The sequence below is a fragment of the Clavelina lepadiformis genome, chromosome 2, assembly GCF_947623445.1.
Source record: "Clavelina lepadiformis chromosome 2, kaClaLepa1.1, whole genome shotgun sequence".
In the NCBI taxonomy this organism is placed as follows: domain Eukaryota; kingdom Metazoa; phylum Chordata; class Ascidiacea; order Aplousobranchia; family Clavelinidae; genus Clavelina; species Clavelina lepadiformis.
The window spans coordinates 24218435-24242388 of record NC_135241.1 but is presented as its reverse complement, the minus strand read 5'-3'; the positions used below and the strand labels follow the sequence as shown (position 1 = coordinate 24242388).

General features: G+C 37.0%; 6 protein-coding genes across 8 annotated transcripts; 3 read left to right on the top strand and 3 right to left on the bottom strand.

The window, feature by feature from the left end:
• Positions 1 to 167: 167 nt before the first annotated feature.
• On the bottom strand, positions 168 to 4370 carry LOC143447177 (limbic system-associated membrane protein-like). 2 transcript variants are annotated; one of them, XM_076947137.1, is made up of 10 exons: positions 4237 to 4370; positions 3873 to 3954; positions 3508 to 3632; positions 3130 to 3237; positions 2655 to 2780; positions 2359 to 2493; positions 2051 to 2183; positions 1401 to 1570; positions 1001 to 1039; positions 168 to 859 (listed from the first exon to the last, which is right to left on the bottom strand). In XM_076947137.1, exons 1-10 carry the CDS (start codon positions 4298 to 4300, stop codon positions 717 to 719), a joined length of 1125 nt encoding a protein of 374 aa, XP_076803252.1. In that variant the 5' UTR covers positions 4301 to 4370; the 3' UTR covers positions 168 to 716. The 2 variants fall into 2 exon arrangements, with proteins under 2 accessions (XP_076803252.1, XP_076803253.1); XM_076947138.1 differs by having other exon boundaries at positions 3873 to 3946; positions 4238 to 4368.
• An 868-nt stretch (positions 4371 to 5238) lies between these two features.
• On the top strand, positions 5239 to 10109 carry LOC143445266 (uncharacterized). Its single transcript, XM_076944223.1, has 15 exons — positions 5239 to 5425; positions 5624 to 5715; positions 5807 to 5894; positions 6012 to 6108; positions 6402 to 6542; positions 6646 to 6762; positions 6850 to 6941; positions 7052 to 7229; positions 7449 to 7620; positions 8213 to 8503; positions 8596 to 8729; positions 8909 to 9038; positions 9162 to 9293; positions 9369 to 9521; positions 9730 to 10109. The coding sequence occupies exons 1-15, from the start codon at positions 5403 to 5405 to the stop codon at positions 9879 to 9881; spliced, it is 1992 nt and encodes a 663-aa protein (XP_076800338.1). The 5' UTR covers positions 5239 to 5402; the 3' UTR covers positions 9882 to 10109.
• Positions 10110 to 10129: 20 nt separating this feature from the next.
• Positions 10130 to 10989, top strand: LOC143445267 (elongator complex protein 6-like). The gene has a single exon (XM_076944224.1). It carries the CDS (start codon positions 10147 to 10149, stop codon positions 10927 to 10929), a length of 783 nt encoding a protein of 260 aa, XP_076800339.1. The 5' UTR covers positions 10130 to 10146; the 3' UTR covers positions 10930 to 10989.
• A 7-nt stretch (positions 10990 to 10996) lies between these two features.
• LOC143445265 (condensin complex subunit 2-like) lies at positions 10997 to 16879 on the bottom strand. The gene is made up of 13 exons (XM_076944221.1): positions 16549 to 16879; positions 16336 to 16440; positions 16051 to 16205; positions 15808 to 15928; positions 15331 to 15538; positions 14751 to 14881; positions 14461 to 14527; positions 13583 to 13843; positions 13106 to 13310; positions 12829 to 12974; positions 12558 to 12727; positions 11422 to 11613; positions 10997 to 11320 (listed from the first exon to the last, which is right to left on the bottom strand). The coding sequence occupies exons 1-13, from the start codon at positions 16783 to 16785 to the stop codon at positions 11090 to 11092; spliced, it is 2229 nt and encodes a 742-aa protein (XP_076800336.1). The 5' UTR covers positions 16786 to 16879; the 3' UTR covers positions 10997 to 11089.
• LOC143445269 (EKC/KEOPS complex subunit TPRKB-like) lies at positions 16834 to 17949 on the bottom strand. The gene has a single exon (XM_076944227.1). The coding sequence runs from the start codon at positions 17575 to 17577 to the stop codon at positions 17065 to 17067; it is 513 nt and encodes a 170-aa protein (XP_076800342.1). The 5' UTR covers positions 17578 to 17949; the 3' UTR covers positions 16834 to 17064.
• A 912-nt stretch (positions 17950 to 18861) lies between these two features.
• LOC143445268 (coagulation factor IX-like) lies at positions 18862 to 22285 on the top strand. 2 transcript variants are annotated; one of them, XM_076944226.1, is made up of 8 exons: positions 18862 to 19024; positions 19904 to 20067; positions 20149 to 20173; positions 20719 to 20835; positions 20970 to 21110; positions 21290 to 21400; positions 21553 to 21650; positions 22148 to 22285. In XM_076944226.1, the coding sequence occupies exons 1-8, from the start codon at positions 18952 to 18954 to the stop codon at positions 22151 to 22153; spliced, it is 735 nt and encodes a 244-aa protein (XP_076800341.1). In that variant the 5' UTR covers positions 18862 to 18951; the 3' UTR covers positions 22154 to 22285. The 2 variants fall into 2 exon arrangements, with proteins under 2 accessions (XP_076800341.1, XP_076800340.1); XM_076944225.1 differs by having other exon boundaries at positions 18864 to 19024; positions 21553 to 21689.
• Positions 22286 to 23954: the final 1669 nt, after the last annotated feature.

Genomic DNA, 23954 nt, shown 5'->3' with positions numbered 1-23954 from the left:
ACTGATAAACTGGGTAACTAGATATCTATTAATGAGGATTCATCACCAAGTTCAGGTTGCGCAAAGACTTTCCTCAATCCAAGGATAAAGACTCTACCTGTCATACCTTCTCAAAATAGATGCTTACTGTAAATCAATTGTAGCAAATCGAGTTTTCATCAGACTAATAAACGAACATGATTCATATTTGGTTAACAAAGTATTAATTCAAAACACACTGAAAGTGAGAAACACGGCAAGCACAAACACATGAGATTGTTCAAGTAACTGGCAGTAGAAACTACAACGAACTAAAATGTAATTAAATTTGACAAAAGGAAAACTGTGTTCATTTCACAAATGGAAATACAAATGTACAAATAGAGTACCAACAGAATTAACAGTGGGACAACCACAGTGACGAATTGCCGGTATGAACAATGTAAGTGGCATGTGAACACATAAAAGGTAAATCGAAGACATTAAAAGTACTGTCAAAATAATGATGTCTGCAGTGTTTCACATCATAGCAACAGTACGTCTAACATCAAATTATACAGTAATACCACAAACTGCAATAGGTATACGAATGAATGACATACAAAAACACCAATAATACTGATGAATATGAAGAAAGTGTGAAAGTGGAACACCAATTACATCAGGGTAATACAAATGCCAGCTGGAATGACATGGTTAGACCTTCAAAAACTGCAACAGCTCACACAAAAACCAATCTAATTAAAATTTTCAAACAAAATTGTTAGACAGGGAAGTATTAAAGTAGTGAGCAATGAAAGCATTCGGCCCTTTTCATGTTTCAGGGAAGGGGAACTCCCTCTCCCTCCATCTTGGACGATAGATTTGAAAATTTCAAAATCTGCAAAGAAATGTCATGCACTATGAAAGCTGACAGAGACGGACAAAGATAGGTAAATGCTGCAGAGACCCCAAAGGCAAAATTCCACACAAAAAATTTTATCCAACAAATTTAATTTTTATTAAAACACCAATAACCTACATTTCCTTGGATTGGGCCTTGATGGTGGAGCAAATTTCTCTGCAATAATCAAAATTTGTTATATTAAGGGACAAACGTTTAATTTGGTTGCATATTGATAGGAAAATAGTTTAAGCACACAGCTGTGTTTAAACTTATGAGTACAAAGCACACTGTCACAGTATCAAGTGACACGGAAAATGGTGCAAAAGCAATTCTCGTTGAAACATATCTACTGACCATTTGACAAGTCATTGTCCACTGTTAGGTTGTTAACCACTGCATACTAAACCCAAATATAGAAATAGTAGAATAGCTAAATATTAGAATAGAAATATCGCACATACTTAGTGCAAAATACATCTATTGTACAACCAGGACAACATACTGTGCATATGTTTGTAATGAAGCAGTGTCTAACCTGACAATGTTATGGTGTAATTGCTGCTGCCAAGTCTATTCTGTGCAAGACAAGTGAAATTGCCATAATCCGACGTTCGTACTTTGGAAATATGCAGCTTGGAAGCAATGCCATTGCGAGTGTTTAAGCCTTGTATGACTCGAAAATGTCTTTCTGAAGTTTTGGAAGTTCTGTGAAGAAAATTATTTTCAATTGTATTTGCAGCGCGATTACTGTCTTCTCATATTATGTTTACGTTAATTAACACATACTTTTTATAACCCACCTTGTCTTATTTTCATAATTACAGTGATAATGACATAGAAAGACGCTTTAATTCTCATTAATTTGGACATTGTGATTAGAAACTTATCAAGCTAAAGCAATGCATGCATGCATGTTGGAAAAAATCAATAAATTAAATCGATGTTATCTTAATATGGAATTTTATTTAAAATTTAAGAAAATGAAACATAAGGCAATAAGCAATAAAATATAGAGCTTATTGATTATAAAGCAGCAAGCAATAAATCCCCTTATAACATCAGTCAAGTAGAAAAAAATCAATAAAACTGCTAATAGCCTGCTCGCGAACAAATTTAAATCTTTCATTTCCCTCAGCAAATTAACATGTAAGTATGACATAATTGCAAGTCATAGTCTAGCCTCACATTTCTTTGCTTCCCTGGTACCATTTGAAGTTTGGCGCCGGCACAGCAGATGCAATACACTCGAGGAATATTGATTTTCCGCGAACTTCCCTTATTACAGCGCTCATGAAACTAGACTCAATCTCAGGGGGGTCTGAAAATAGTGAAAGCAATAACGATAAGTTTGTTTTAATCAGGAGCAAAAATGTCAACATGTTCATGAAAACGTTGCTTCCTACATTGATGGTTACAGGTTAGCTGATAAACATGATGCTGTTTAAAATCTCGATCTAGTTGCGTGATTTGGTTTTAATAACAAGTGAACTTACAATTAACAGTCAGTTGTATTGTCTCCTTCGCTGGGTAAAGAACGTTGTTATCTGCTTTGCATTCATACTTGCCACTGCTGCTCCTTGTCACTTGACCGAGAGGCAAAGAACCACTTCTAGCACGAACACCATCAGCTGCGATATGAGACAACACATTCCTATCTAATACTACAGTGACGTAATTATGAAAAAACTTAGCTTTTTCTGAACACAACGACTGAGTCATGAAATAACCATTGACAACAAATATTTCATGTTAACAGTCATCTAATCTAAAATCTAATAAAATTGCAAACCCGAGGGAATCAAACGTCTCCAAGTAATCTCTGGTTTCGGCTTCCCGTCGGCGAGACACCTCAGTGTTACCTCCTCCTCCTCATCCACAGATAAGTCATCGGAGACTTCGATGATGCGAGGTGGAACTACAAATCCCAACATATATTTTATCGATTTTACTAACACTTCATAGCAACTTTACAATTATTAAAGGGTCTATGTGATTCTTAGCTTCCTATGTCTCTGTTTTGTTGAAGTTTATAAAAATATTTACGTTATTAAACAGCAGTAATCTTTCACAAACAGAAACAACCACAAATTGGACTCAACTAGCCCTTTCCCATTATTGCAAGTTTTTTTCTGGTCACAATCATTTTAAAATGAATCTTTCTTTGGTAACGGTATTCCACTTAGTTATGACCATAAATTCTGTTTTACAAGGATTTGCTGCATATATCTAGGACTTGTTTCATCAAAATTGAGCTTTAAAATTACCAGTAACAGTCAAATACATTGTTGAACTTCTGGTTCCATTGCGATAGATTGTGCAAGTATACTGGCCTTCATCTTCGACCTTTAAATTTTCCAGCTTCATCGAATATTCTGTTATTAGGCAAAGTTAAGGTTGCATAAAAAATTATGATCAAATGATGAAAAATATCAACTTATTACTAGTTTAACAAAATTATAATAAATAAACATATTATTATATATGTATTAATTTCTTTCTTGAAGAGTGAATAATTGTTCAAAAGTAAATTGGTGAAATGTCCTTCTACATGAACCTTGACTTTCAAAGTAACAAAATAACCAAATTAATAAAATACCCAAAACCAAGAGGTAGGTCAACATTATGGTACCATGTTTAATTACCAGATGGAGAATCAGCCAGCAAGCTTAGTCTGGGCTCATTGAGAAGTTTATCAGTATTTGCAAAAAGCACAGAAGTTTCATGAGTCCACGACTTTTGACCTCCAAGCTTGAATGGAATATCGCACCTTAATTAGAAATAAAAGCTTTAACATTTAGCTGTTAAGCCCTTTAAATGAATATTTGAGATTCACCATCCTGTTGAAAGATCAAAAGTATAGTCGTGCAGTTATAGTTTAAAGCTTACGACATGCTTACCAGCTGCATTACTATCATCTAAGCATAAAAGTGTTAAAAAAAGGATAAAAACATAGTTAAGCATTTAAATAATTTCTAATTGCATGCTTTCTAAATTGATAAACGCACACCTTATAACAACATCTTGGCCCTCAGGTGAGCTGATGTTCTTCACTGGCTTTATAAAGTCGATACCTTTTGCACCAAATGCACCTACAAATGTTAAATATTAACTTATTGAAGCGTTATGAATCAAAATTACACCCAAAAAACTAATGAATCCAATAAACAATAAATCCATAGGAAGCAAAAGATTGAAACCAATCACAAAAAATTAAAAATATAACAATAAAAAAATGAATAACGTAATATGTTATAGCCTAAATGTAAAAAACAAAAATTTAAAAGTTGCAAGTAACTAGGCCTAAATGCATAGGAAAGAAATTAATGTACAATTCAACAAATTGATGAAATAGACAAAAATGTGTCGCCTACCTGTTGCAATACAATGAAAGGCAAAAAATTTAAGAAGGTATTGAAACCTAATTCCAACATCCATCCTTTAAAACTACAAGTTAATATATTTACAGTATGTATAGTTACATGGACCTAAATGTAAACAAAATACATAATACAATCAACTAAAATCGTATCTTTCAGTCTTTGGTCCTACGGTTATGTCCTACGCCAGCGGTACTTAACCTTTTTCATCTGTTTTCCCATTTACGCCAAACTATCAAAACCATATTTCCCCTCTTGGGGTGATTGGGCAGTGGCTGCATTGCAAAATGCATATCAAACAGTAAGCTGTGGCCTATTATACGTGTTTATTTACAACATATGATGTTTGTGTACAAAAAGATAGATAGGTGTTAATTATTTCCATCTGAACTTGCAAAATTTCTCACCGGTTAAGAACCGCTGTCTTAGGCTTTCGCTAGCATCCAGAAAAAAAAACAATTCAAATCCGCAATAAAGGATTAACTTCAATTAGAAATCTTTCTCAACAGGCTGGTTTTCTAAGCAAGAAAACGGCCAAGTTGTTCAATTCTACTGCACGCATGACTAGCCTCCAACTCAATAAACATATCCAATGTCAATGTGTTCCTCATATACTCATACTCTCATCTGATTCTGTCAACAAGTAAATAAAAAAAATCCCTTGACTGCACTCTTTATTTTCTGCAACCAAGCAAAGCACGCATTCCCTATAGGCACAAGGAGACAAATCAAACCACAAAACGTTTCTGCAAAAAACAAGCCGCTGAACAAGGTCTGCTTTTTCGTATCGTATCCTTTATTTTTCACCATTTAGATAAAAATTCCTTCGAACTTTACCCCGTCGTACTGTATCCGCACACTGAATACACATTGCAAACTATAGTGCAATACTGCTGCGTACTATAATTTTCGAAAGTAGGAAAAAAAACGTTTTCACTCCAAACAGAAGTTCCTTGTTGACCATCCATATTATGCCTTATCTGTTAATAGCACGTGAGTTACGCGTTATCATTATCACATGTCAACATAACTGTTCCTGCATCTTGAAGATACGTTGTTGGAGATAATTACGCGAGCTTTGTTGTTTAAAAGGGTAGAAGTAAACTTGACCTTTGTGTTTTCTCCATCGCGTCGACAGTTGAAATCTTCGGTGGTGAATCATGAAGGTGGTTGCTTTGATCAGGTTAGTTAGGTTAGGCACATTGTGCAAGCTAAATAAATATCAAGGATATCAGGATAAAATACGGTATAATTAAAAAGCGTTTATTGAAGTTTGAAAACACAATCTGCCAAATTTATTTTAGAAACACACGCTGCGACGACACACACTTTTATAAACAACATTTTTTTGAAATATTTACATGAGTTTTATTTATTGCAGTGGTGGAAAGGACAGTTGCTACAACATGATGCAGTGTTTTGCCATGGGACACAGCATTGTTGCTCTTGCAAATTTAACTCCCATAAATGAAGGTAACCCTAAAATTGCTTTAATAGGTTACCACTGTATTATGAAGGTAAAAAAAAACAGCAATTATTATTATTCAGATATATGTCATTGTAGGTGAATCAGACAGCTACATGTATCAAACAGTTGGTAGCGAAGCCATAAAAATGTACTCAGAGGCAATGCAACTGCCGTTGTTTCAGAGGTGACAATCTAAGTTTAAGTGCCAACTGTAAGCCTGGTATAGCATATATATTTCTTTCAGATTTATCTATTTTGTTTCATTCTTATTAAACGTGAATTAACTGTTGGAATATTTCAGAAAAATTAGTGGTTACTCGAAATTGACGACGATGACGTACAAAGAAGACAGTGAAGATGAAGTGGAGGATTTGTATCTTCTGCTGAAAGATATCCAAGTAAATGTGTTTATCGTTATTAGCACTGTAGAATATATATATATATATCTACTATACATATAAACTATAGAATATATACTATTTACTGTTGCTGATTGCAAGCATGTAAAATAAATGGTATGATAATAATTTTCCTTGAGCTGAGGAAAGTCTTTACACGACTTAAACTTGATTATAATTCCTCGTTGCTCGAGTCCCTGTTACCGAGCTAGCCTTTGTGCAGTTTATGATTGTCAAACATTTTTTTTGGTTTTTTTGATTTTTGATATCGTATAGCATTGTTTTTCATACAGTCTGAGGTTGACTTTTCTGCGGTATCCTGTGGAGCAATTCTTTCCGATTATCAAAGAATTCGTGTAGAAAATGTCTGTTCAAGATTAAATATTTGCAGCTTGTCTTATCTGTGGAGGCGTGATGAGAAGGAATTATTGAAAGTAATTGCGTGTTACAAGTTACCTTAACAATGCATGTCTTTCCGAAAAAACTTTAGTCTATATTACACCCGATGATTGTGATTTTCTAAAATTTCACTTCCAGGAGATGATTGATAACCACGTTGATGCGGTTTTGATAAAAACTGCTGCACTTGGACTTAAACCCAAAGTTCATCTCGGTAAAAGCATCAAGGAAATGCAGGACCACCTTTTAATGTTGGTACAGAATTCATCCACTTTTTTGCATGTTTCCGTCTCCATAAAATGCTAAAATAATAAAAAAAAATTTCATTCTTGTTTTGCGCAGAATTCAAAATATGGGAGCCACGTATGTGGGGAAGGGGGCGAATATGAAACTTTTACTTTGGACTGTCCACTTTTCAGAAAGAAAATAGTCATGTGAGGTTCCATCAGTTCTTGTTTTATTTCACCAATGGCCTTTGCATTATATTTGTAGTGTCATGTTATTTTGTATGTTATGGGTGTTGAGTAAAATTTACTTGTTTTAGTGATGAGAGTCGTATGGTTTATCATACTGATGATGACGTGGCTCCTGTCGCTTATCTTCATCTGACATCCTTGCATCTTGACGAGAAGTCAAATGAAAAGTTTAATTTCGATTACCTTGTTCCAAATATGGATCCGTATAAGCACTTAAAATATTCCAAAGACAAATTTTTTCATCAGGTATTGTGGTATTATATCATTGTAACTCAACAACATCATTTGTTAGCATTAAGTTCTTAGATGGATGTCAAGTGCTTAAGCTGTTTAGTTTGAAATTTAGAAGGGAACTTGCTGTTTAATTTAGTTTGCACAGTTTCCTTTTTTTAAATGAAACGACTCTGACCAGAGTGTGTGTTAATATCATGTAAGTTAATAATTTACTATAATCGTTATTTGAAGGAATTTGCTGACTGGAACGCTCACATCAATGTTGAAAGTGAAACTAACCTGGGAGAATGTTGGATAAATGGAGACAGTCTTTCAGTTTCAAATCTGAAATGTTTCTGTTGTGAAAATCCCCTTCCAGATGAAGTTAAATCTTGTACCAAGAACACTTTGTTGCGCTTGGTTGGTAAGTAAATTGTTTGAAGGTAATATAGCTTATTTAGGTATAATTTATTATTACTTCTCACGTTTTCTTTAATATAGATCATACATAAATCCATTTAAAATCTCTCGCCTTGCAAGTAAGTGCATTTATGCTCAACCACAGGGAACTATCTGTGTAGACTCTGGACAAGTTATAATAAGTTAGCAGCACTGTTTAATACAGCGGTTCCCAAATTTTTTTGAGCGCGACCCAAATCCGAGTTTGGTGAACATCTCGCGGCCCAAGCTTCAAACAGCGTATTTTAACACGAAAAAATAACGATTGTAAGGATGATTTTTTTGCAGTAGCTAAGTTGCAATGTCAGCAATCTACTCTTTTCTCAAGTACCCATTGGCCTACGCTACATACAGACACAGACAAGCAGTGGTAATTTGATCCACTCACTGTGGTACAATGTATTTTATTACAAGCATAGGTTTGCATCGCCTTGGTGCGACTCATCTTTTGACTCTTCATGACCCTTGTTTGAGTCGCGACCCATACTTTGGGAACCACTGGTTTAATGAGACAAATTCATGTGGTGGAGGTTAGAAAAAACAATTTTGTTTTGCAGAAATTCTCAATTCAAATGGACATGGTGTGGACGATGTCGTGTATTTGCACCTTTTTGTTTCAAACATGTCTCTCTTCTCACAAATCAATGAAGTTTACAAAACTTTTTTCGACGTAAACCCTCCAGCCAGAGTCTGCGTTTCACTTGATTTGCAACCTGATGAAAGTTCACGTGATGAAAAGCTGCCATTGTTGCAAATCGATTGTTTGTCCTTTCACGATGGTCCAGGACTTTCACGAAAGAAAGTGATGCACGTGCAAGGAATATCACATTGGGCTGCCGCAAACATAGGTCAAGCAAAAAATATAATCGAAAGATAAAAAGAATTTTAACGAGCTACCCTGTGCATACAGTTGCATAACAGACATCTTCCCTTGATTCAGGTCCATACAGCCAGTGTGTCAGACATCATGGCTTGTTTTTTCTGGCTGGTCAGATCGGATTGGTACCAGGAACAATGCAGCTAATTAACGGAGACATCGTACCAGAAGCTCAACTTTCCATGCGACACGTCCATGTAAGTGGACTTCAACCATTTCTGGGATTTTTAATCTGTTCACCCAGATGTAATTTAAAAAGTAAAAGTATCGATAAATATATACACGTTGTTCTAGGTTGCTAAACTGAGTAAAGTTGATTTACGCAGCTATTACTCATTTTCATCGCTTCCGATCATCAACTTGTTCATTTTTGCAGGCAGTCCTCTCTGCGATGGATGCTAAAACATCCATAGTTGATACTGTTCAGGGAGTTTGTTACCTTACAGAGTCAGAAGATATCTCTGTTGCACATTCTGTCTGGAAAGATTCAGTGGATGGTGACCAAGGTTAAAAAAATAGATTTAACTGAAAATGCGAAAACGTGAAATGTTTCTTAATCGTGGAAACAATTTTTAATGTTCTTCAAGTATTTTCCTAATTAATCCTTCTATTTGTTTATTTTTGTGCAGAAGTGCTGAAGAATTTGATTTATGTCGTCGTGCCTTCTTTACCACGAAAAGCCTCAATTGAATGGCAGATTATTGCATCACAAAATACTCCATCTGAATGTGTTTGCATCAGGTCTTGCATCTTCAGTTCAAGTAAGCGTACCTCGCAGAAATATTACATTTCGTTTGATTGATATTTTATCATACACGAGGGCTTGTTGTATGCAGGTGATGAAAAAGAGTTGAATCCATTTCAAGTTGCAAGATGTCTGATGAAGAAATTAGAAAAATTTGTAGAGAATCTTGATTTGAAACAACAAAGTGTTTTACAAATCAAACTTTTTGTCATGAAGAAAAATTTGAAACATTCTCATTTGCAAGGTCTGTTGATTTTAATTCTGTGAAGTAGCGATAAAGTCTAGTCTGGAACGGTTTGCAGAAACTATGAGCAGTTACTGTCACGGTGTTTATGAAGCATTATAAATTTCTTAAACATAAAAGAGCTATTCTTTATAAATTTGATATGGAGCTTAAATTTTGTGATTATAAGTTGGTTAATTATCTGAAGTTTAATTTGTTTTTATGTCAGGTTTACAAAGAAAATTGTCCAGCCAGTTCAGTGACGTACTGCCAGCCATCAACGTGATACCAGTGAAGAAAATTTACACAACTGATTGCCAAATGCAAAAAATGACATTAGTTAGTTTGGTCAAAATCGACCACACGGATCAAGCTGAATAGGTTTTGAAAATTTCTGGAACCAATTTTAATTGCCCTGCACTGCACATCTTTCTATTTATGACATCTTTTACGCCACACCACCTGGTTGTTCATTTCTTACGCATTTTAACTCGGATGTTGTTCATTGTTTCAAACTTGAGCCAGGCTTTTTATGCATCAGATTTGTACTAGTTTTGGCTAAGCGAGTGGTGTTGTTCTTGAAGTAATTAACGCTCTTCTGTGTTCTAGGTTTGATTAGGGCCGATTGTATTGAGTTTAACTGAAAATGTTTGAAGAACTGAACAACATTGCGGGATGGAGCTTGAAAAATCTTCCAACAAACAAAATGATTTTGATTTCAGATTGGAACACGGACGCCTCGTTTCTACTGCACCACTTCTTAGCGTTCTACCTCAAAGCAAATTCAAAAGTTGTTCTAGCTCACGCCGCTCAATCTTTCATTCATTACAACCTCGCTTGTTCAAGGCTGGGAGTAAACTTGGAGCGCAGCAGAAACAACGGAGATTTAATTGCTTTAAACCTGCTTGACGCCAGTTTGCAGCAGTACGTGGAAGGATCTTGCGAAAATTTAAGCCTCGATTCAGAAGAGTGTCTCAATTTTCTTTTTGGAGACAATTCCTTAAAGCATTTATTTAAAGTTTTGAAGCGATGCGTTGAGAATACCAAAGACGCTTTAATCATATTGGACGATGTCACGTTATTCCTGGGTCTTGGCGTATCCCAGAAAGATTTGAACTACTTTGTTCATTACATGGACGTCCTGTGCAAGTCAAATAATTGCACTTTCGTGACACTTTTTCACCAGAACTTTGCACCAAACATTTCCGAGCCATCGCCTTACTTATGCTGCCAGTTATACGCAAGTTACGAGATCGAAGTAAAAGGATTGGAATCCGGTTACAGCAAAGACGTACACGGAGTTCTGACTTTAAAAACCAAAGAAACTGAAGGAATTAAAACGTATCAGCCGCATAAAGTGATGCATTATCGCCTGACTGACCGATCATTACAACTGCTGGCACCAGGAACATCATCTGCTGTGTTATGATATTCGTACAAAATTACTCACTGGTGAGCCTTTCAAGTCACTGTTTGTACGAATTAAAATGAAAGCATCACCTTTATTTTTCTGTATATTTATAAAAGAGACGTATTGAAAAGGCTGTGATAATTAAAAATGGAATAGACAGGAAGGTTACGAGGCTTTCTCACTCAACCCCAGGGACCGATATTTTCACATCGCTTAAGTTTGCGCACCCCTCAAGTTTGAGCTGTTTTTCGTTGGCCAGATGAAGAAGACAGTTGTAGATGATCGGCACCGAAAGATTCTCCGACATTGATTGAGACACGTTTGCCGGCAGCGTCCTGCAGATCTTTGAGAATAAGCTCTCGTCCTCCGAGCACTTTTCTTCTTCACAGGCTTTCTTCTCTTCATTTAACTGAGAAAGTAACAGTGGAAAGTTTAATATACTTTTGTTTCCCCTAATCCCCACGGTGCACCACTTACGATCCACCTAGATAGTAAGTGGTTACTCCATACCCGCTCCACTGCTACGTCGCTTGCAGGTGCTTCATCTGGGACAGGTTGTTGGGTGTCTTCATTCTCGGTGGTCGGCTCTGTTTCTTTACCAACTTTGTCGTCATCGTTCAGCAGAATCCATATCGCCCCCTTCAGTTTTCGCACGTTGATCGGTTTCGCTCTTCTCGCGAATGTCATCGCTATCTTTTCAACCTGTGACATCATCAGATTGGTAAGAAGAGAAAACTATTGGGGAGGACAAGTTGTGGTGGGATCGACGCACTCGAGCGTGAAGTGAGTGGCAAGTGTTAAAACAAGTTGAACTTAAATCAAAGGATAGTTGTCAGTTGGTATACTCGAGAAAGAATTTAGAATAATAATAATATGTAGTGGTTAAGCAGGTATTGCTGAAAATGCATCTCAAATTTGTTCATTGTACAGTGATATCACAATGTAAAATCAACATTCTTGATTGCCGACGTATAAGTATAGCAGTAGTATTAACTAATGCGTTTAGGAAAAAATACGAACTAGCAGGTAGGGAATGTTTGCGGTTGATGTTTACGTTCGGCATGGAAACGCCACAGGTGACGGCGAATCTACAAATGAAGTATTTATGCCTTTATGGCTAATACCAGTACTGGGCTAGGCTAGTGCCAACAGCTCAGGCTTAACTGTAGCTTAGCATCTATCTTATTCAGTACAAATAAACCAACGCTTAGGTTAGAGTTGGACGTAACTAACGCAAGATACTTCTGTTACCAACTTAAGTTTGTATAAAGTTAATACAGTAATATCTTTTTGTCCATGCGAGACGTCATATTTATACTCTATCCACACCGTCATCACCCACATTGATTTCACACAATGTAAGGTCATTATTGCCACGTGTTTATGACGTAACTAAGGCAAATGTGCGTTATTTGTGACATGTGTTTGACAGTAATTGCTCAGGAACTGTTATTATTTCTTTCTCTGCTATATTTACTCGCAATTACCCATTGATTTAAGGCCAGCCTGTTTTTGCATTCGCTCCCTACCACAAGCACAGAAGGTCATTTTAACTCAAGGGCATTTCATGTAGAAACAACTCGGGGTTGATTTAGAAATTCTAGTTACAGTTAATATTTTCATATAAATTGTCAGAATTAGGAAACCTTTCGCGGTTGGCTGATGAGATGGTCACCATCAATCAATCGACTGTAGTTGGCGCTGTTCATCTCATTTGTATTGAACGTCTGACTCGAGACGTTTTGTGTGAGATTTGGGAAAAAATTTTGGGAGTCACTTTGAGGCGACAGGTTACATTCGATGGTGTCTTCACAGTCTAAAAATAAACCGATTACGTATCCAAAAGTTGTATGATGCGCAGTGGATGACCGCTCTTAGCGTATGTGGCAATAGCGGCACGCACAGCTGCATTCCTACCGTAATCACTGTCCACAGAGACAGGGCAGTATTCGTCGTTGACGTAATTGAAGTTTTGCACCTGGTCTTGTTCGGACACAGTGACGCCCGCCTCTGTTATCATATTTGAAGACAGAGGTCTCAAAAGAACCTTAACTGCAATCGCCCTAAGCACAACATTGCAAGTTTAAGACAAACTAAACATGTCTTGCTACAGTTGAACCTGATTCGTGCTTGAACACACCACAGCGCTTACTTTCAGACGAATAAAAAATCAAATTAAGCTGTCAATCATCACCTCAAAATGGAATAATTCATAAAATCACTCGACTCTAACAAGAGCATATTTCTCATATTTGTTCGCGCCGAATCCCGCTTTGCTTTCGACGTCTTCTGCGGCTGCAGCCGTTTATCCAACGCGGTTGGTGATTGGTCGAAAGTCGTCTTCTGCTCGCTTGTCTTTTTTCGCTTCGCCGGCACCTCGCATTCACCGCTGGCGTCACCTGCACGAATCATACTCTCGTTTGTCTATTTTAACTGCAGCGAAAAACTGATAAAACACGTTAAATCACTTTAGGTTCGATGAAAAGTTTGTATAGTTGGTATTATTGTTATGCAGGCATTTTACTGAGAGCTAGTTAAGCTACTTGGTAATATGTGAGTGCCGTGGGTTTAAGTAGAATTAAGCTCACGAACTCTTCCTACAACTAACATCAGTTTGATAAAATTTGGCGTTCTGCAAAAGTAACAGAAGAATTGCCGGCTATGAGATCACCTTGGATATTGGTGGATCCATGGCGAGCACTTTTATGAGTCATCCAGTGAGTAGGACCATCCAGAGTTGACAATGTGCTTGGTTTAAAGAAGGAATACTCCCCGGGCTCACACAAAGCCAAATTTGCAAGATCGAGCGTGTCGGTCAAATCTACTGGCTTGGGTGGCGGTTGCATGACATTGACAGAACTGTCATCCTGGTCGTCTATTATTGTTTCAGGGCTGTCCTCCACACAATCGATAGGGTCATCGGGAAAGTCATCTGCAAAATTACAAGATCATGCTAATTATGACAAATATAATGATACCAAGTTAGGAAGGGACCCTGAGATTCATTGTACTGAAATTTTGGATAGGCCCAAGCCGCCCAACTAAACGGATGCATCATGAACATCAACATGTGCACGTTGTTACAGTTTTCCTTAATATGTTTAATGATTTAAAATAATGTCTGAATTGAAAATAAATTAATATATCACGTAGGTATATTCGAAGAGGGTACACACTTCGGTAAAAAATAAAACACTCTAATGCAGGGTCTCCCAAAACTGGGGTCGGCGATGACTGCACAGAGCGTCCAGGCTTGCAGTAGAGTCTAACTCACGAGTTTGCTTGTCATAAATTGCTCAGAAAATTGATAAATTGTGCGGTTAAAAGCAACGTCATCCATCGCATTGATGTTGTCAGTGGCGTTAATAAACATGATTTAGTGTTATTTATTTTTGTGTTTGTATTATTCTTCCGCGTTGATTAGGCAGAAAAATTGATGCGACATAAGATTGGGGTCCGAGAAAAAAAAGATTTTCAAATAAGGGTCGGGTGGCCCAAAAAGTTTGGGAAACCCTGCTCTAATGTATAAACTTGACAATGACATGTCACCTTCAACACCAACTGGGCAGTCTAAACTCTCAGATTCATTGCCTGGACGAGGTAAACTTGAGGTGTCCTGAAAATAAATATGGCTAAATGAGGTTGCTTGATTCAGATGATCCCATATTAAAGAAATACTTTATTTCGACACAATCTACTAGCATACAGATTTTCTCCAATTTTTCTACTTAACCGGTCTCGAAACGTGACGTGTAAAACTAAAATAAAACATTTCACCATCAGAATATAAATATGGCGTGTTTGCATAATGAATTTTGCAAAATAAGAAGCTAATATACCACGTTGAAATCGAAGTTTCTGATTACATCACAGAGGGTGGGTTGTAACTCTTTTGAAATGGAGGCAGCATTATGAACAATCGAGTGGAAAGCTGACAAATTGTTACTATCGCCATCGTGGTCGTTGGTGTCTGCAAAAGATTATTTCATTGTAGGAGTTATTGTGCCCACCTTAAGTTTGGAAAACGTTACATAGAACAAAAACAAGGGCTAAAACAGTAGAAAACATTTTAAACAATGACTATGACTAATAAAATGTGCTCTACTGCTTTGGTTATTGTTTGAGCCGTAACTCCAACAATTTGTTCGTAACTTTTTTCTTAATTTTATGTTTTAGTTCTATGCGTAATCCAAACAATTTACTCCAAAAATTGAATTTGAATTTAAAATTTTTAAATTTAATTAAACATTACTCCAAATCAGGCTTTTGCAAAACCATGTTTTAATTGAGTGAAGCGGGATTGTTAACGTTAAAAGTGCTACCTGTTCACCACTTGATGAACAAAAGTTTTCACCATTTGCAGAACCGAGGATCAAGTCACAGATAAAATATATATATTCCAATGCATGAGTTAACAACCTGGCTCGGGAGGGTGTATTTGAGTTGGGGTGACTTTTAAATCAAAGAGAATAATGGTCTCATTCTTGTCAAGAGACGTTTGGTTGATTTTGAAGCTGTCGCAACTAGCGGCGTCAACAAAGGAACCACGCAGCCTGTCAACTGCTTCAATCGGACACGCAGAGTTGATATTCGCAACACGTAAACTGGACTCGTTTGTCACCAAAATCTAGATGAAATTGCTAAAAATGATTTTCTACTAATTCTTATACAGTATCATATCATATACTATATAGATATATCATCTTTTCAATTCATTAAAAGGGCTCTTCTATTTGAAACATAAATGTGCACCGATACCAATTTGATTCCTATTGTAAGTAATTCGTATTTAACACTACTGTAGCCTAGATTGTGTTTACTATTTTATAAATAACAAATCCTGTTCTTTCATATAACAGCAATGCTAGTTTTAATTTCAACAAACTCAAATTTTACTTTTGAACTTTTCTTCCGTTTCTTAGTTCGCTTCTCAGTTTCTTCCCCTCCTTCCTCGTCAGGAGCAGCAGAAGTGGACTTATCCAAATCCTTTTCTCCACTTCCTAGACTGCTAAGCATCCTGCAAAGAAATAGATTTTGTTCAGTGAACATCAGCAGAGGAAACACTCAGAAATGAAAAATTATAACAGATTTTTCGACAAAGCAACAAACTAACACATGACGACTGGAATTAAATGACACCTGTAAACTTCAGAATGAATCGCATCAACTCGCGAGGCGTAAATTTTGGCTCCAGCAAAGATTGTTCCTCCAGCGATGCGGAAGTCAAGAGCACCATCTTGCTTTATCATTTCTCCCATGTGCTCAATCAGTTGTAGGTCGAAGGCATTTTTATGCTTGAAAGAAACCAATAAAAACTTGTTAAATGGATACAACATGTGACAGAGATAAAAGGTATGTATACAACCTGCTACAATCTGGAGAGGATAATAACTTCTGGTACCAATATACAAGCGTTAAGCTTACGTTGATCTTGTTTTCTTGGGAGAGCTTCATGCATTTTGAGTAATGCTGCAGCAGCTGATCTTTAGACCACTTTACATTTGGACGCGTTTCACTTAATTCTTCAGCCTGAATAAACGAACACCGTTTGAAATAAATGATGGAATTCTATCCTAAAAGCACACAAACAGAAAACAAGGTTTAAGAGCCAAAAATAAATTCACTTAACAAACTTACGTTAAAAGATGGGCTTTTTGAAAGCAAAACGACGTTTCCAAAGTTTCGAGAGCGACGTCTTTGTCGACTCGTGCTTCTCTCATTTTCCTCAGCTTCGGGGAGGTCAGGTGAATGATGCAACAGATGCATCCCAGCGCTAACACAACTACCCACATGTTTGCTTGGTCCCGACATAGGGGAGATAAGGGTTTCAGTGAGTGGACTTCTTGGCCCACGATGACTCAGAGGGGTGTTCATTGCATTTCTTTGTTACTTTCCTAAATTTATACGCTAATTTTTCCCCAACTGCACAAAATATCAGAAGTTAATGCAATAAAAAGAAGACATGGTCAAAGAAAATTGTATTACCCAGGATTGTCCATAACAAAATTAAATGGATGAAATGTGAAAATATTAAATTATCATATATAATAGGCTATAAACTCAAGCCAAGCTGAATGACGTCGACAAGATATCACTGTCACAGCGTGTCCATTTGAACAAAGGCTGGCAAAGATATTAATTGCAAAATCCTTGTCATCTGATTTCTTTTGCAGCCATTTGACTAACAACACAATCTGTGAGGGAACAAACTTTCAACTCTTCATCAGTTACTTTATACAATTTTTTGAGATATTGTTTATCGCACAGATTGTCAAGCTTTGAAAGTGGGCATATATCCCCTTCAACATGTTTGTCAACTTCTGAAAAATCCTCCTTTCTTGCGACAACCAAAACACACGTTGCTTCATCTTCAACTCCAAACAATTTGAAACATTCAGATATCTTATTACTTGGCGAAAGATTGAATAATATTTCGGTATAAATCAGTTTTGTTTTGAGTTTATTTAGAGTTTTCGCATAAAATGCTTTGCTGCTTGCAACAAGCACTTGGAAAACATCAAGAACCATCTCTGCTTTAATCAAAGCAGCATGAATTTCTCCATCCTTTATAAGAGTTTTAAGTTTTGAAGCGTTTGTTACGTTTTCATACAGCGCAACCGAGATAGAAGTGTCACTTAACAATGGCTCCAAATTGAAAGTCTCCATTCTGCATAGAACAAGAAAATCTTCAAGAAATGTATGCTGTATAATAATAAAAACAAAATGTCTGTGCTCACGAAAAAAACATTTATTTCACCCAATTTTACATCAGCGAAAAGTCAGTAACGATATGATATAATAAAACTAGCTCAATTTACAAGTAGCCTATCCGCAAGCAAAGGGTAAATAGGCCTATATCATCTGATCTGCTTTGAACTGTGGACAAAAATTGGTGCAGTATCATCGCCTAATCTACCATTCCTCTGTTATTGTACGAAAAATCATAAACTTTCCCAATTTTGATGCAAGTTTTGCAAGCTTTTTATCGAAGGTAGTTGAGAAGAGATTTCCCGCTTTTCATAGACATCGCATCAATATATTTCAATTTTCAACAAGAGCACACCTTATCAATACCCAAAATCATCATTATTAGTTATAGATATTTATATACGCGACCTACCCGAAAAATGTTGCATTCAAAACAATACATTAAACTGTTAAGCTTTGTTGTGTCATATTGACATCGTAGAGTAAGAAAAGCAAGTTCTGACATGGTCTATTGGTTTTATTTTTAGTGAAAAAAATTAGAATACATGTACTTGCAGCGTTCTATACTATTTTATTGTAAACATCTATTGAAATATAAGCACAAGCTATGTTGTAAGAGACACAGCAGTTTTGTTGCAGATGTTACTATGTCTATGTACAATATGAAATTAACGTACGATCTCTAATTAGGGGCTTTGCAGGTAAATCAGGAAAGTCAAGTTGCGCACCTGAATGGCAATCTCAGCTGAAACAGAGCTCTTTAGCATTAAAAGTACAAAATAAAACTGTTCACCAAAGAAACGCGAACACGTAACGTAAATTGATTTTAAGAACAAGTCGTTTGATGAAAAGTGTTACAAAATAAACAAGTTCATGGAACGTGAGAATGGGAGTTATATCATCACAATATTGTTAGTAACAATAGTATGCTTACGATAAGGGTTAAAATCTATAATTCCTGGGTGACTACAGTTCTCTAGTTGTTTGTGATGAACTAATAACTGCGTTATTGTGTGCTGTGTTTGTAAAATTTTCACAACTTTTCTTTAGTGCTTTCAAGAAAACCTTTTCTCCCAAAAAACGTCACGCATTCTAATCTTTGTAAGTGGTAAAACCAACGTAGTGTGCCAGGCCGCTCTAACAAGAGTGTTGAGCAATTATTAATCACTTTTGCCTCCCACGGGACATATGTTTACCAGGATTCGTTCAAGCAGAACGCACAAATCACGACAGAGCGGAATCATAACCTCAAAGCTCAGTTTCAGAACGAATGTTTGGTGATCGTCTACAGTTTAAGAAGACATTCAAAGAAAGATTTTCAATAATCTTAAAATGAAACCTTCACAGGCTATGTTGTTGGTTGCGGTAGCACTGTACTCGATACTTTGTGTAATAGAAAGCAAAGGTGAGCAAAAGATAAGAAAACAAATCAAATTCAAGCTTTCAAGCTTATCGTCTGATATGTTTGAAATGGTCGCCGTCATAATTAATGAGAGTAAATAAATGATTATTAGCCTATCTACTTTCAATAATGTAGTTATGCATGTGTATATATATATATACATATATAGTAGTAGGTCTAGTTGTTTTTCGTTATATAAGTGTATTGATTTACCGATGATCAGCCTAAGCAAGCCATGTAAAAATTTGCTTTTGTACGATCTTATATGCTGTTGTTGGAGCTTGGCGGAAGTAATAGCAATTCGCTGATCTTTCAAAATTGAGAAGTCTTGTTTAATTTTGCAGTCTACCAATTTTAGCGCTTTAGTTTTGCTCTATTTAGTTTATCTGTTGTCTTGACAAAAAAAAAACAGTTTTAAAATTTTACAAGGTCCACATTTTACGATAAGACAAGACATAGGGCCTATGTCATAGGCTATGCTGTACTACAGGGGTCGGGAACCCTTTTGGCTAAGGGAGCGATGAAAGCTACATATTTTTAATTGTAGTTTCTTAATAGTCATATTACATTTTCCAACACTTAATGCAACTAAACGTTTGCATTTTTAAGCAAAACCAACCATATTAGACAACGGTAAATGTCTGAGTTTACTGAATTGGTTGGTTGTTACGTTATCGAAGATTACAGAAAAGATTTTATTCGTAATAAACGTGCTAAGAAATGCCAGCTTAGATTTATCTGCGAGCCAGATGACGTCATCAAAAGAGCCACATCTGGCTCGCGAGCCATAGGTTCCCAACCCCTGCAGTGTACTATACTAAGAGATAGCGAGCCCACAGAAAAACTGGACCATTTTTCAAAAAGATCATTTTTTGTTTCCAGTGTTTGTCAGTAAGCAGGAAGCTTCGCAGTACTTGAGCAGGTCAAAGAGAGCGAACAACGGTTTCTTGGAAGAATGGCAACAGGGCAACATAGAACGTGAATGCGTGGAGGAACAATGCACTTACGAAGAAGCGCGCGAAGCATTCGAGAACGACGTTGCCACGGTTGGCTTTTGATTATATGAGAACAAAGCGTTTTTAAAACAGCACACTTTTTCACATCCATCACGATACTTTTATTTTTAGGCGGCATTCTGGAAACAACTTCACCGTAAGTAGGCTACAAGTCCTATTGATAAGTTACAAATCGTTTTCACTAATTTTTAAATTAGTAAGTGTAGCTTAAAAACTAAAATTATTGCCACAGTTAATGGGCCTACTCCTAAATTGTACGTCTTGGGTGTCTCATGTCTGTATAGTGACTAATTGAACTGGGCATCAGTTTTTGCAAGCATTTCGTAACATTGCGATTCATCACATCATTGTTCATTCTGAGCCCAGCTGATACGTAGTCGACTGGTTGTTAAGCTTTGATCAGAGATAAGTAGCACATGTTTCTGTTTCCTTTCACAAAATTGTTGAAGTGCCGACTAGAGGTTAGTTATAATACTAGGCTTCGAATTGTAACGACTATATTGATAACAAACCATGCTTCATTGGGCTAAACACGGCACTAAATACTATAGTTGTCACCAGACATAACAACATCATATGCAAGGCACAGCAGTAAAATATCGATTTTTGGTTGAATTGTACCCAGTTATACGTAAAAAGATTCAAAATTTGAAAAACAAGTTTGTTTCTTGTATAACAAAGACCAGTGCGAAGTGAATATGCCCTGCACTGAGGGAAACACGTTTCGTTGTGTGAATGTGTACAATGGCTACCAATGCGTCTGTCTGCCAGGATTTAGCGGGACCAAATGTGAAACAGGTTCGTTCGTTTTGATGTTAGAATAATAAAGTTCCCAGATAAGCATTTTGTTGGTATAATGTAAACTATTTCCATGCATCGTACCAAGTATGTTCAATTACAATTTCCCAAATGAAAGTGGTTTTCTTCGACAGACGATCTACGGATTGCATCCGAGCACGTGTGCCAGGAATACCCCACCCTATGCCTGAATGGGGGGACTTGTGTGGACGATGAGGACGACAGCTATTACTGCAACTGTCCTGAGGGATGGTTTGGACGTGACTGTGCTCAAGGTACCAGCATGGACTTAACGTTGAGATGAAATTGTTGTTGTAATTCACTTGAAAATGGCGCAATCTTCGAACAAACTGAGATCATGAATAACTCAGGCGTCATGTTTTTCTTCTTCTTGTCACGCGGTTTTTCGGTGCTGTTTGTCTCTTTTTGATCTTCCGTCCCTCTTTTGTGAAAGACATCAACGAATGCGATACTTCGCCTTGCGAACATGGTCGTTGTGTCAATCACGCTGGAACATTTGAATGCTCGTGTGAGGCGGGCTACGAGGGAAAGTTTTGCGAGGAAGGTGAGTTAGTCTATCTGTTTCAATTCGCATAAATGGCACAGTCGTAAATTTTATACAGTTGCTTGTAACATCAACCACATAATCTACTCTGGCGATTCTGAAGTTTTCAGAAGGTTTTGACGCCGCCTGTCATAGATTTAATGCTTTTGCAGACGTTGACGAATGCGCGTTCGGTCACTGCCCGCCTGGTACCACTTGTGAGGATGGCGTCAACTCTTTTGTTTGCACATGCCCGGATGAAGGATGCAACGTAAGCGTGACGCGACAGAAAAAGAAAAGTCCGATTAATGTAAATAAAGTCGTAAAAATAAACCTAAAAACTGCCCGTAAACTTTATAATTTCACTTAAATGCGTACTTCGTATTCATATTCCGCTTCAAACAACGTATTTGGTATTAGCACTAACACTCATATGAGAAGAAAGTAGTCCTGTAGTAAGCACAATAAATCAGCTAAACTTATTTATCATCGAATTCACCACCCAATAAGTCTCGTAGTCTCCGCCGTAGAAATCTTTGCAATGCTGATAGCTAATGACAAAAACAACGTTACTTGCCATGATTTCATTTCTACCTGCTGAAATGAAACTTTTATAGCCTGTAAGTGTGTTCCTGGGCATGTCAAACAATGAATAGATGAAAAGGATTCAACCAGCAGGCGGATATTTTTGTTTTCTGCGGCCCAAACCCGGCCCGACGTAGAACTCTACGTAGAAATTTATGTTTTCTTATTTTTATTTATTTGCAGATATAGGAAGGAAAGAAAGAAGAAATTGATGATTTGGGAGGAAATCTGATCGACTTTTTGTAAAAAATCGTTTAATTTGTCGGATGCGTTTTATTTCTCGCCTAACATGTGAAGTGAATAAACTTTATCTTGACCTGACCATCTAGCCCAGGGATGTCCAACCTGCGGCCCGCCTGAGATTTTTGTTCGGCCCGCTAGTCATTTTCACTCCTAAAGTATGTACTTTATGCACCAATTTTTCTTGATATTTAATAGGTTCTGCGGCCCAGTGAATTATTTCAAGTGACAATGCGGCCCACTATAATAAAAGGTTGGACATCCCTGATCTAGCCTAAAAGTGTCCTGTAAGCTAACCTTAGTGTACTATGAGATAGGCAATACCATGGTACAACTAGCATCGAATTACTGTAACTTTTACTGTAATTGTAGTGTACCAACTACTGTACTTTTCTGTACCGATACCAGCACCGTAAGTAGGCCTACTTTTAGAAAAAAAGCACCGAATTTCTTTTTTCAAGAAATATAAGTCAGTCCCTGTACACGTTGCTTTTAAAATGATTACTTCAAGGTTTTGGGGAGTATGTTTTTTAAAACTTTCTTTTAAATAAAACTTAATGCCGACTTTAGCGCTTTTTGTTCTTTTTAGTCTACAGATGTCTGATAAAGTCGCAAGGAGTGAGTTCAGATATTTTTTGCCCTTAAGTAACCTTTACCAGGGGCAGAAGATCGGAAAAAATTGCACTTGCAACAGGGTCCACTGTACAAAAAGTACCGGTACCGAACTACTTTTTTGGGATAGTAAGAAATACCGGAACCGTCGTTACATTTTTTGCCAAGTACCGACTGCCCACCTCTGGAGGTAAGCCTCTGAAAAAGTGCACATTTAACAAGTATAGGGGAAGGCCCTATATCCTGTAACCTCTTGTCATAAAAACTTCCCTCACATAAAAACCGTGTAGTGCGCGTGTTGCTTGCAGGAGTCTCTTTCCGCTTTGTATTTTATTCGGTACCCAATCTATGAACTGACAATATACGAGTAGTAACCTACTAGCCTTTAGCTTTTTACGACGTATATCTTAAGGGGTAAAAAAGGATAAAGTGTGGGCTATTAATGATGCGGGTTCCAACTTCCAAGAAAGAGTTTAGTTTAGTTAACAAGGTTATCTATATTGGCGATTGTATTGAAAGCCTAATAACTTGGTATAACAAATACGGCAACAACAACAGCATTGTAAGAGCCGATATATGCTTATCATAGTGGGTATTGTCATTGATCATATAAGATGACCTAGATCTATAGAATTAGATCAAATGTCTTGTTGCTATTCGTCGTTTCCAGGTTCGATACTTTACGGTGCTACGACAATCGTGGCTGCAGGGCAAAGCTTCCCTGGCGTCGCTTATGAGAATGGCGCCAATTCTTTCCCCTGAACATGCCCGGATGAAGGATGCAACATAAGCATGACTCAGCAGTATAAAAATGTGTCAAATAAAAGCAAGTTAATGCAAAGCTTAAACTATGTGTAAATTACACGCAGCCTGCAGTGAATATTTTCACAAAAACGCTGGATTTACAGTTACACCGTTTCAAACAATGGGTTGTTCAATCTGCGGTTATCATCACCATCACGCAGATGGGGAGAAAATACTCCTGTAGTAAGCAAAATGAAATCATTCAAATTTATTAATCACCAATTTCATCATTCACTCATCCCCTAAAGACCGTAAAACTTTGCAACGTCGACAAAAGCGATTATAGCCTAACACTGATAATAACAATGTGTACGTGACGTAAGAACTTTTGCTC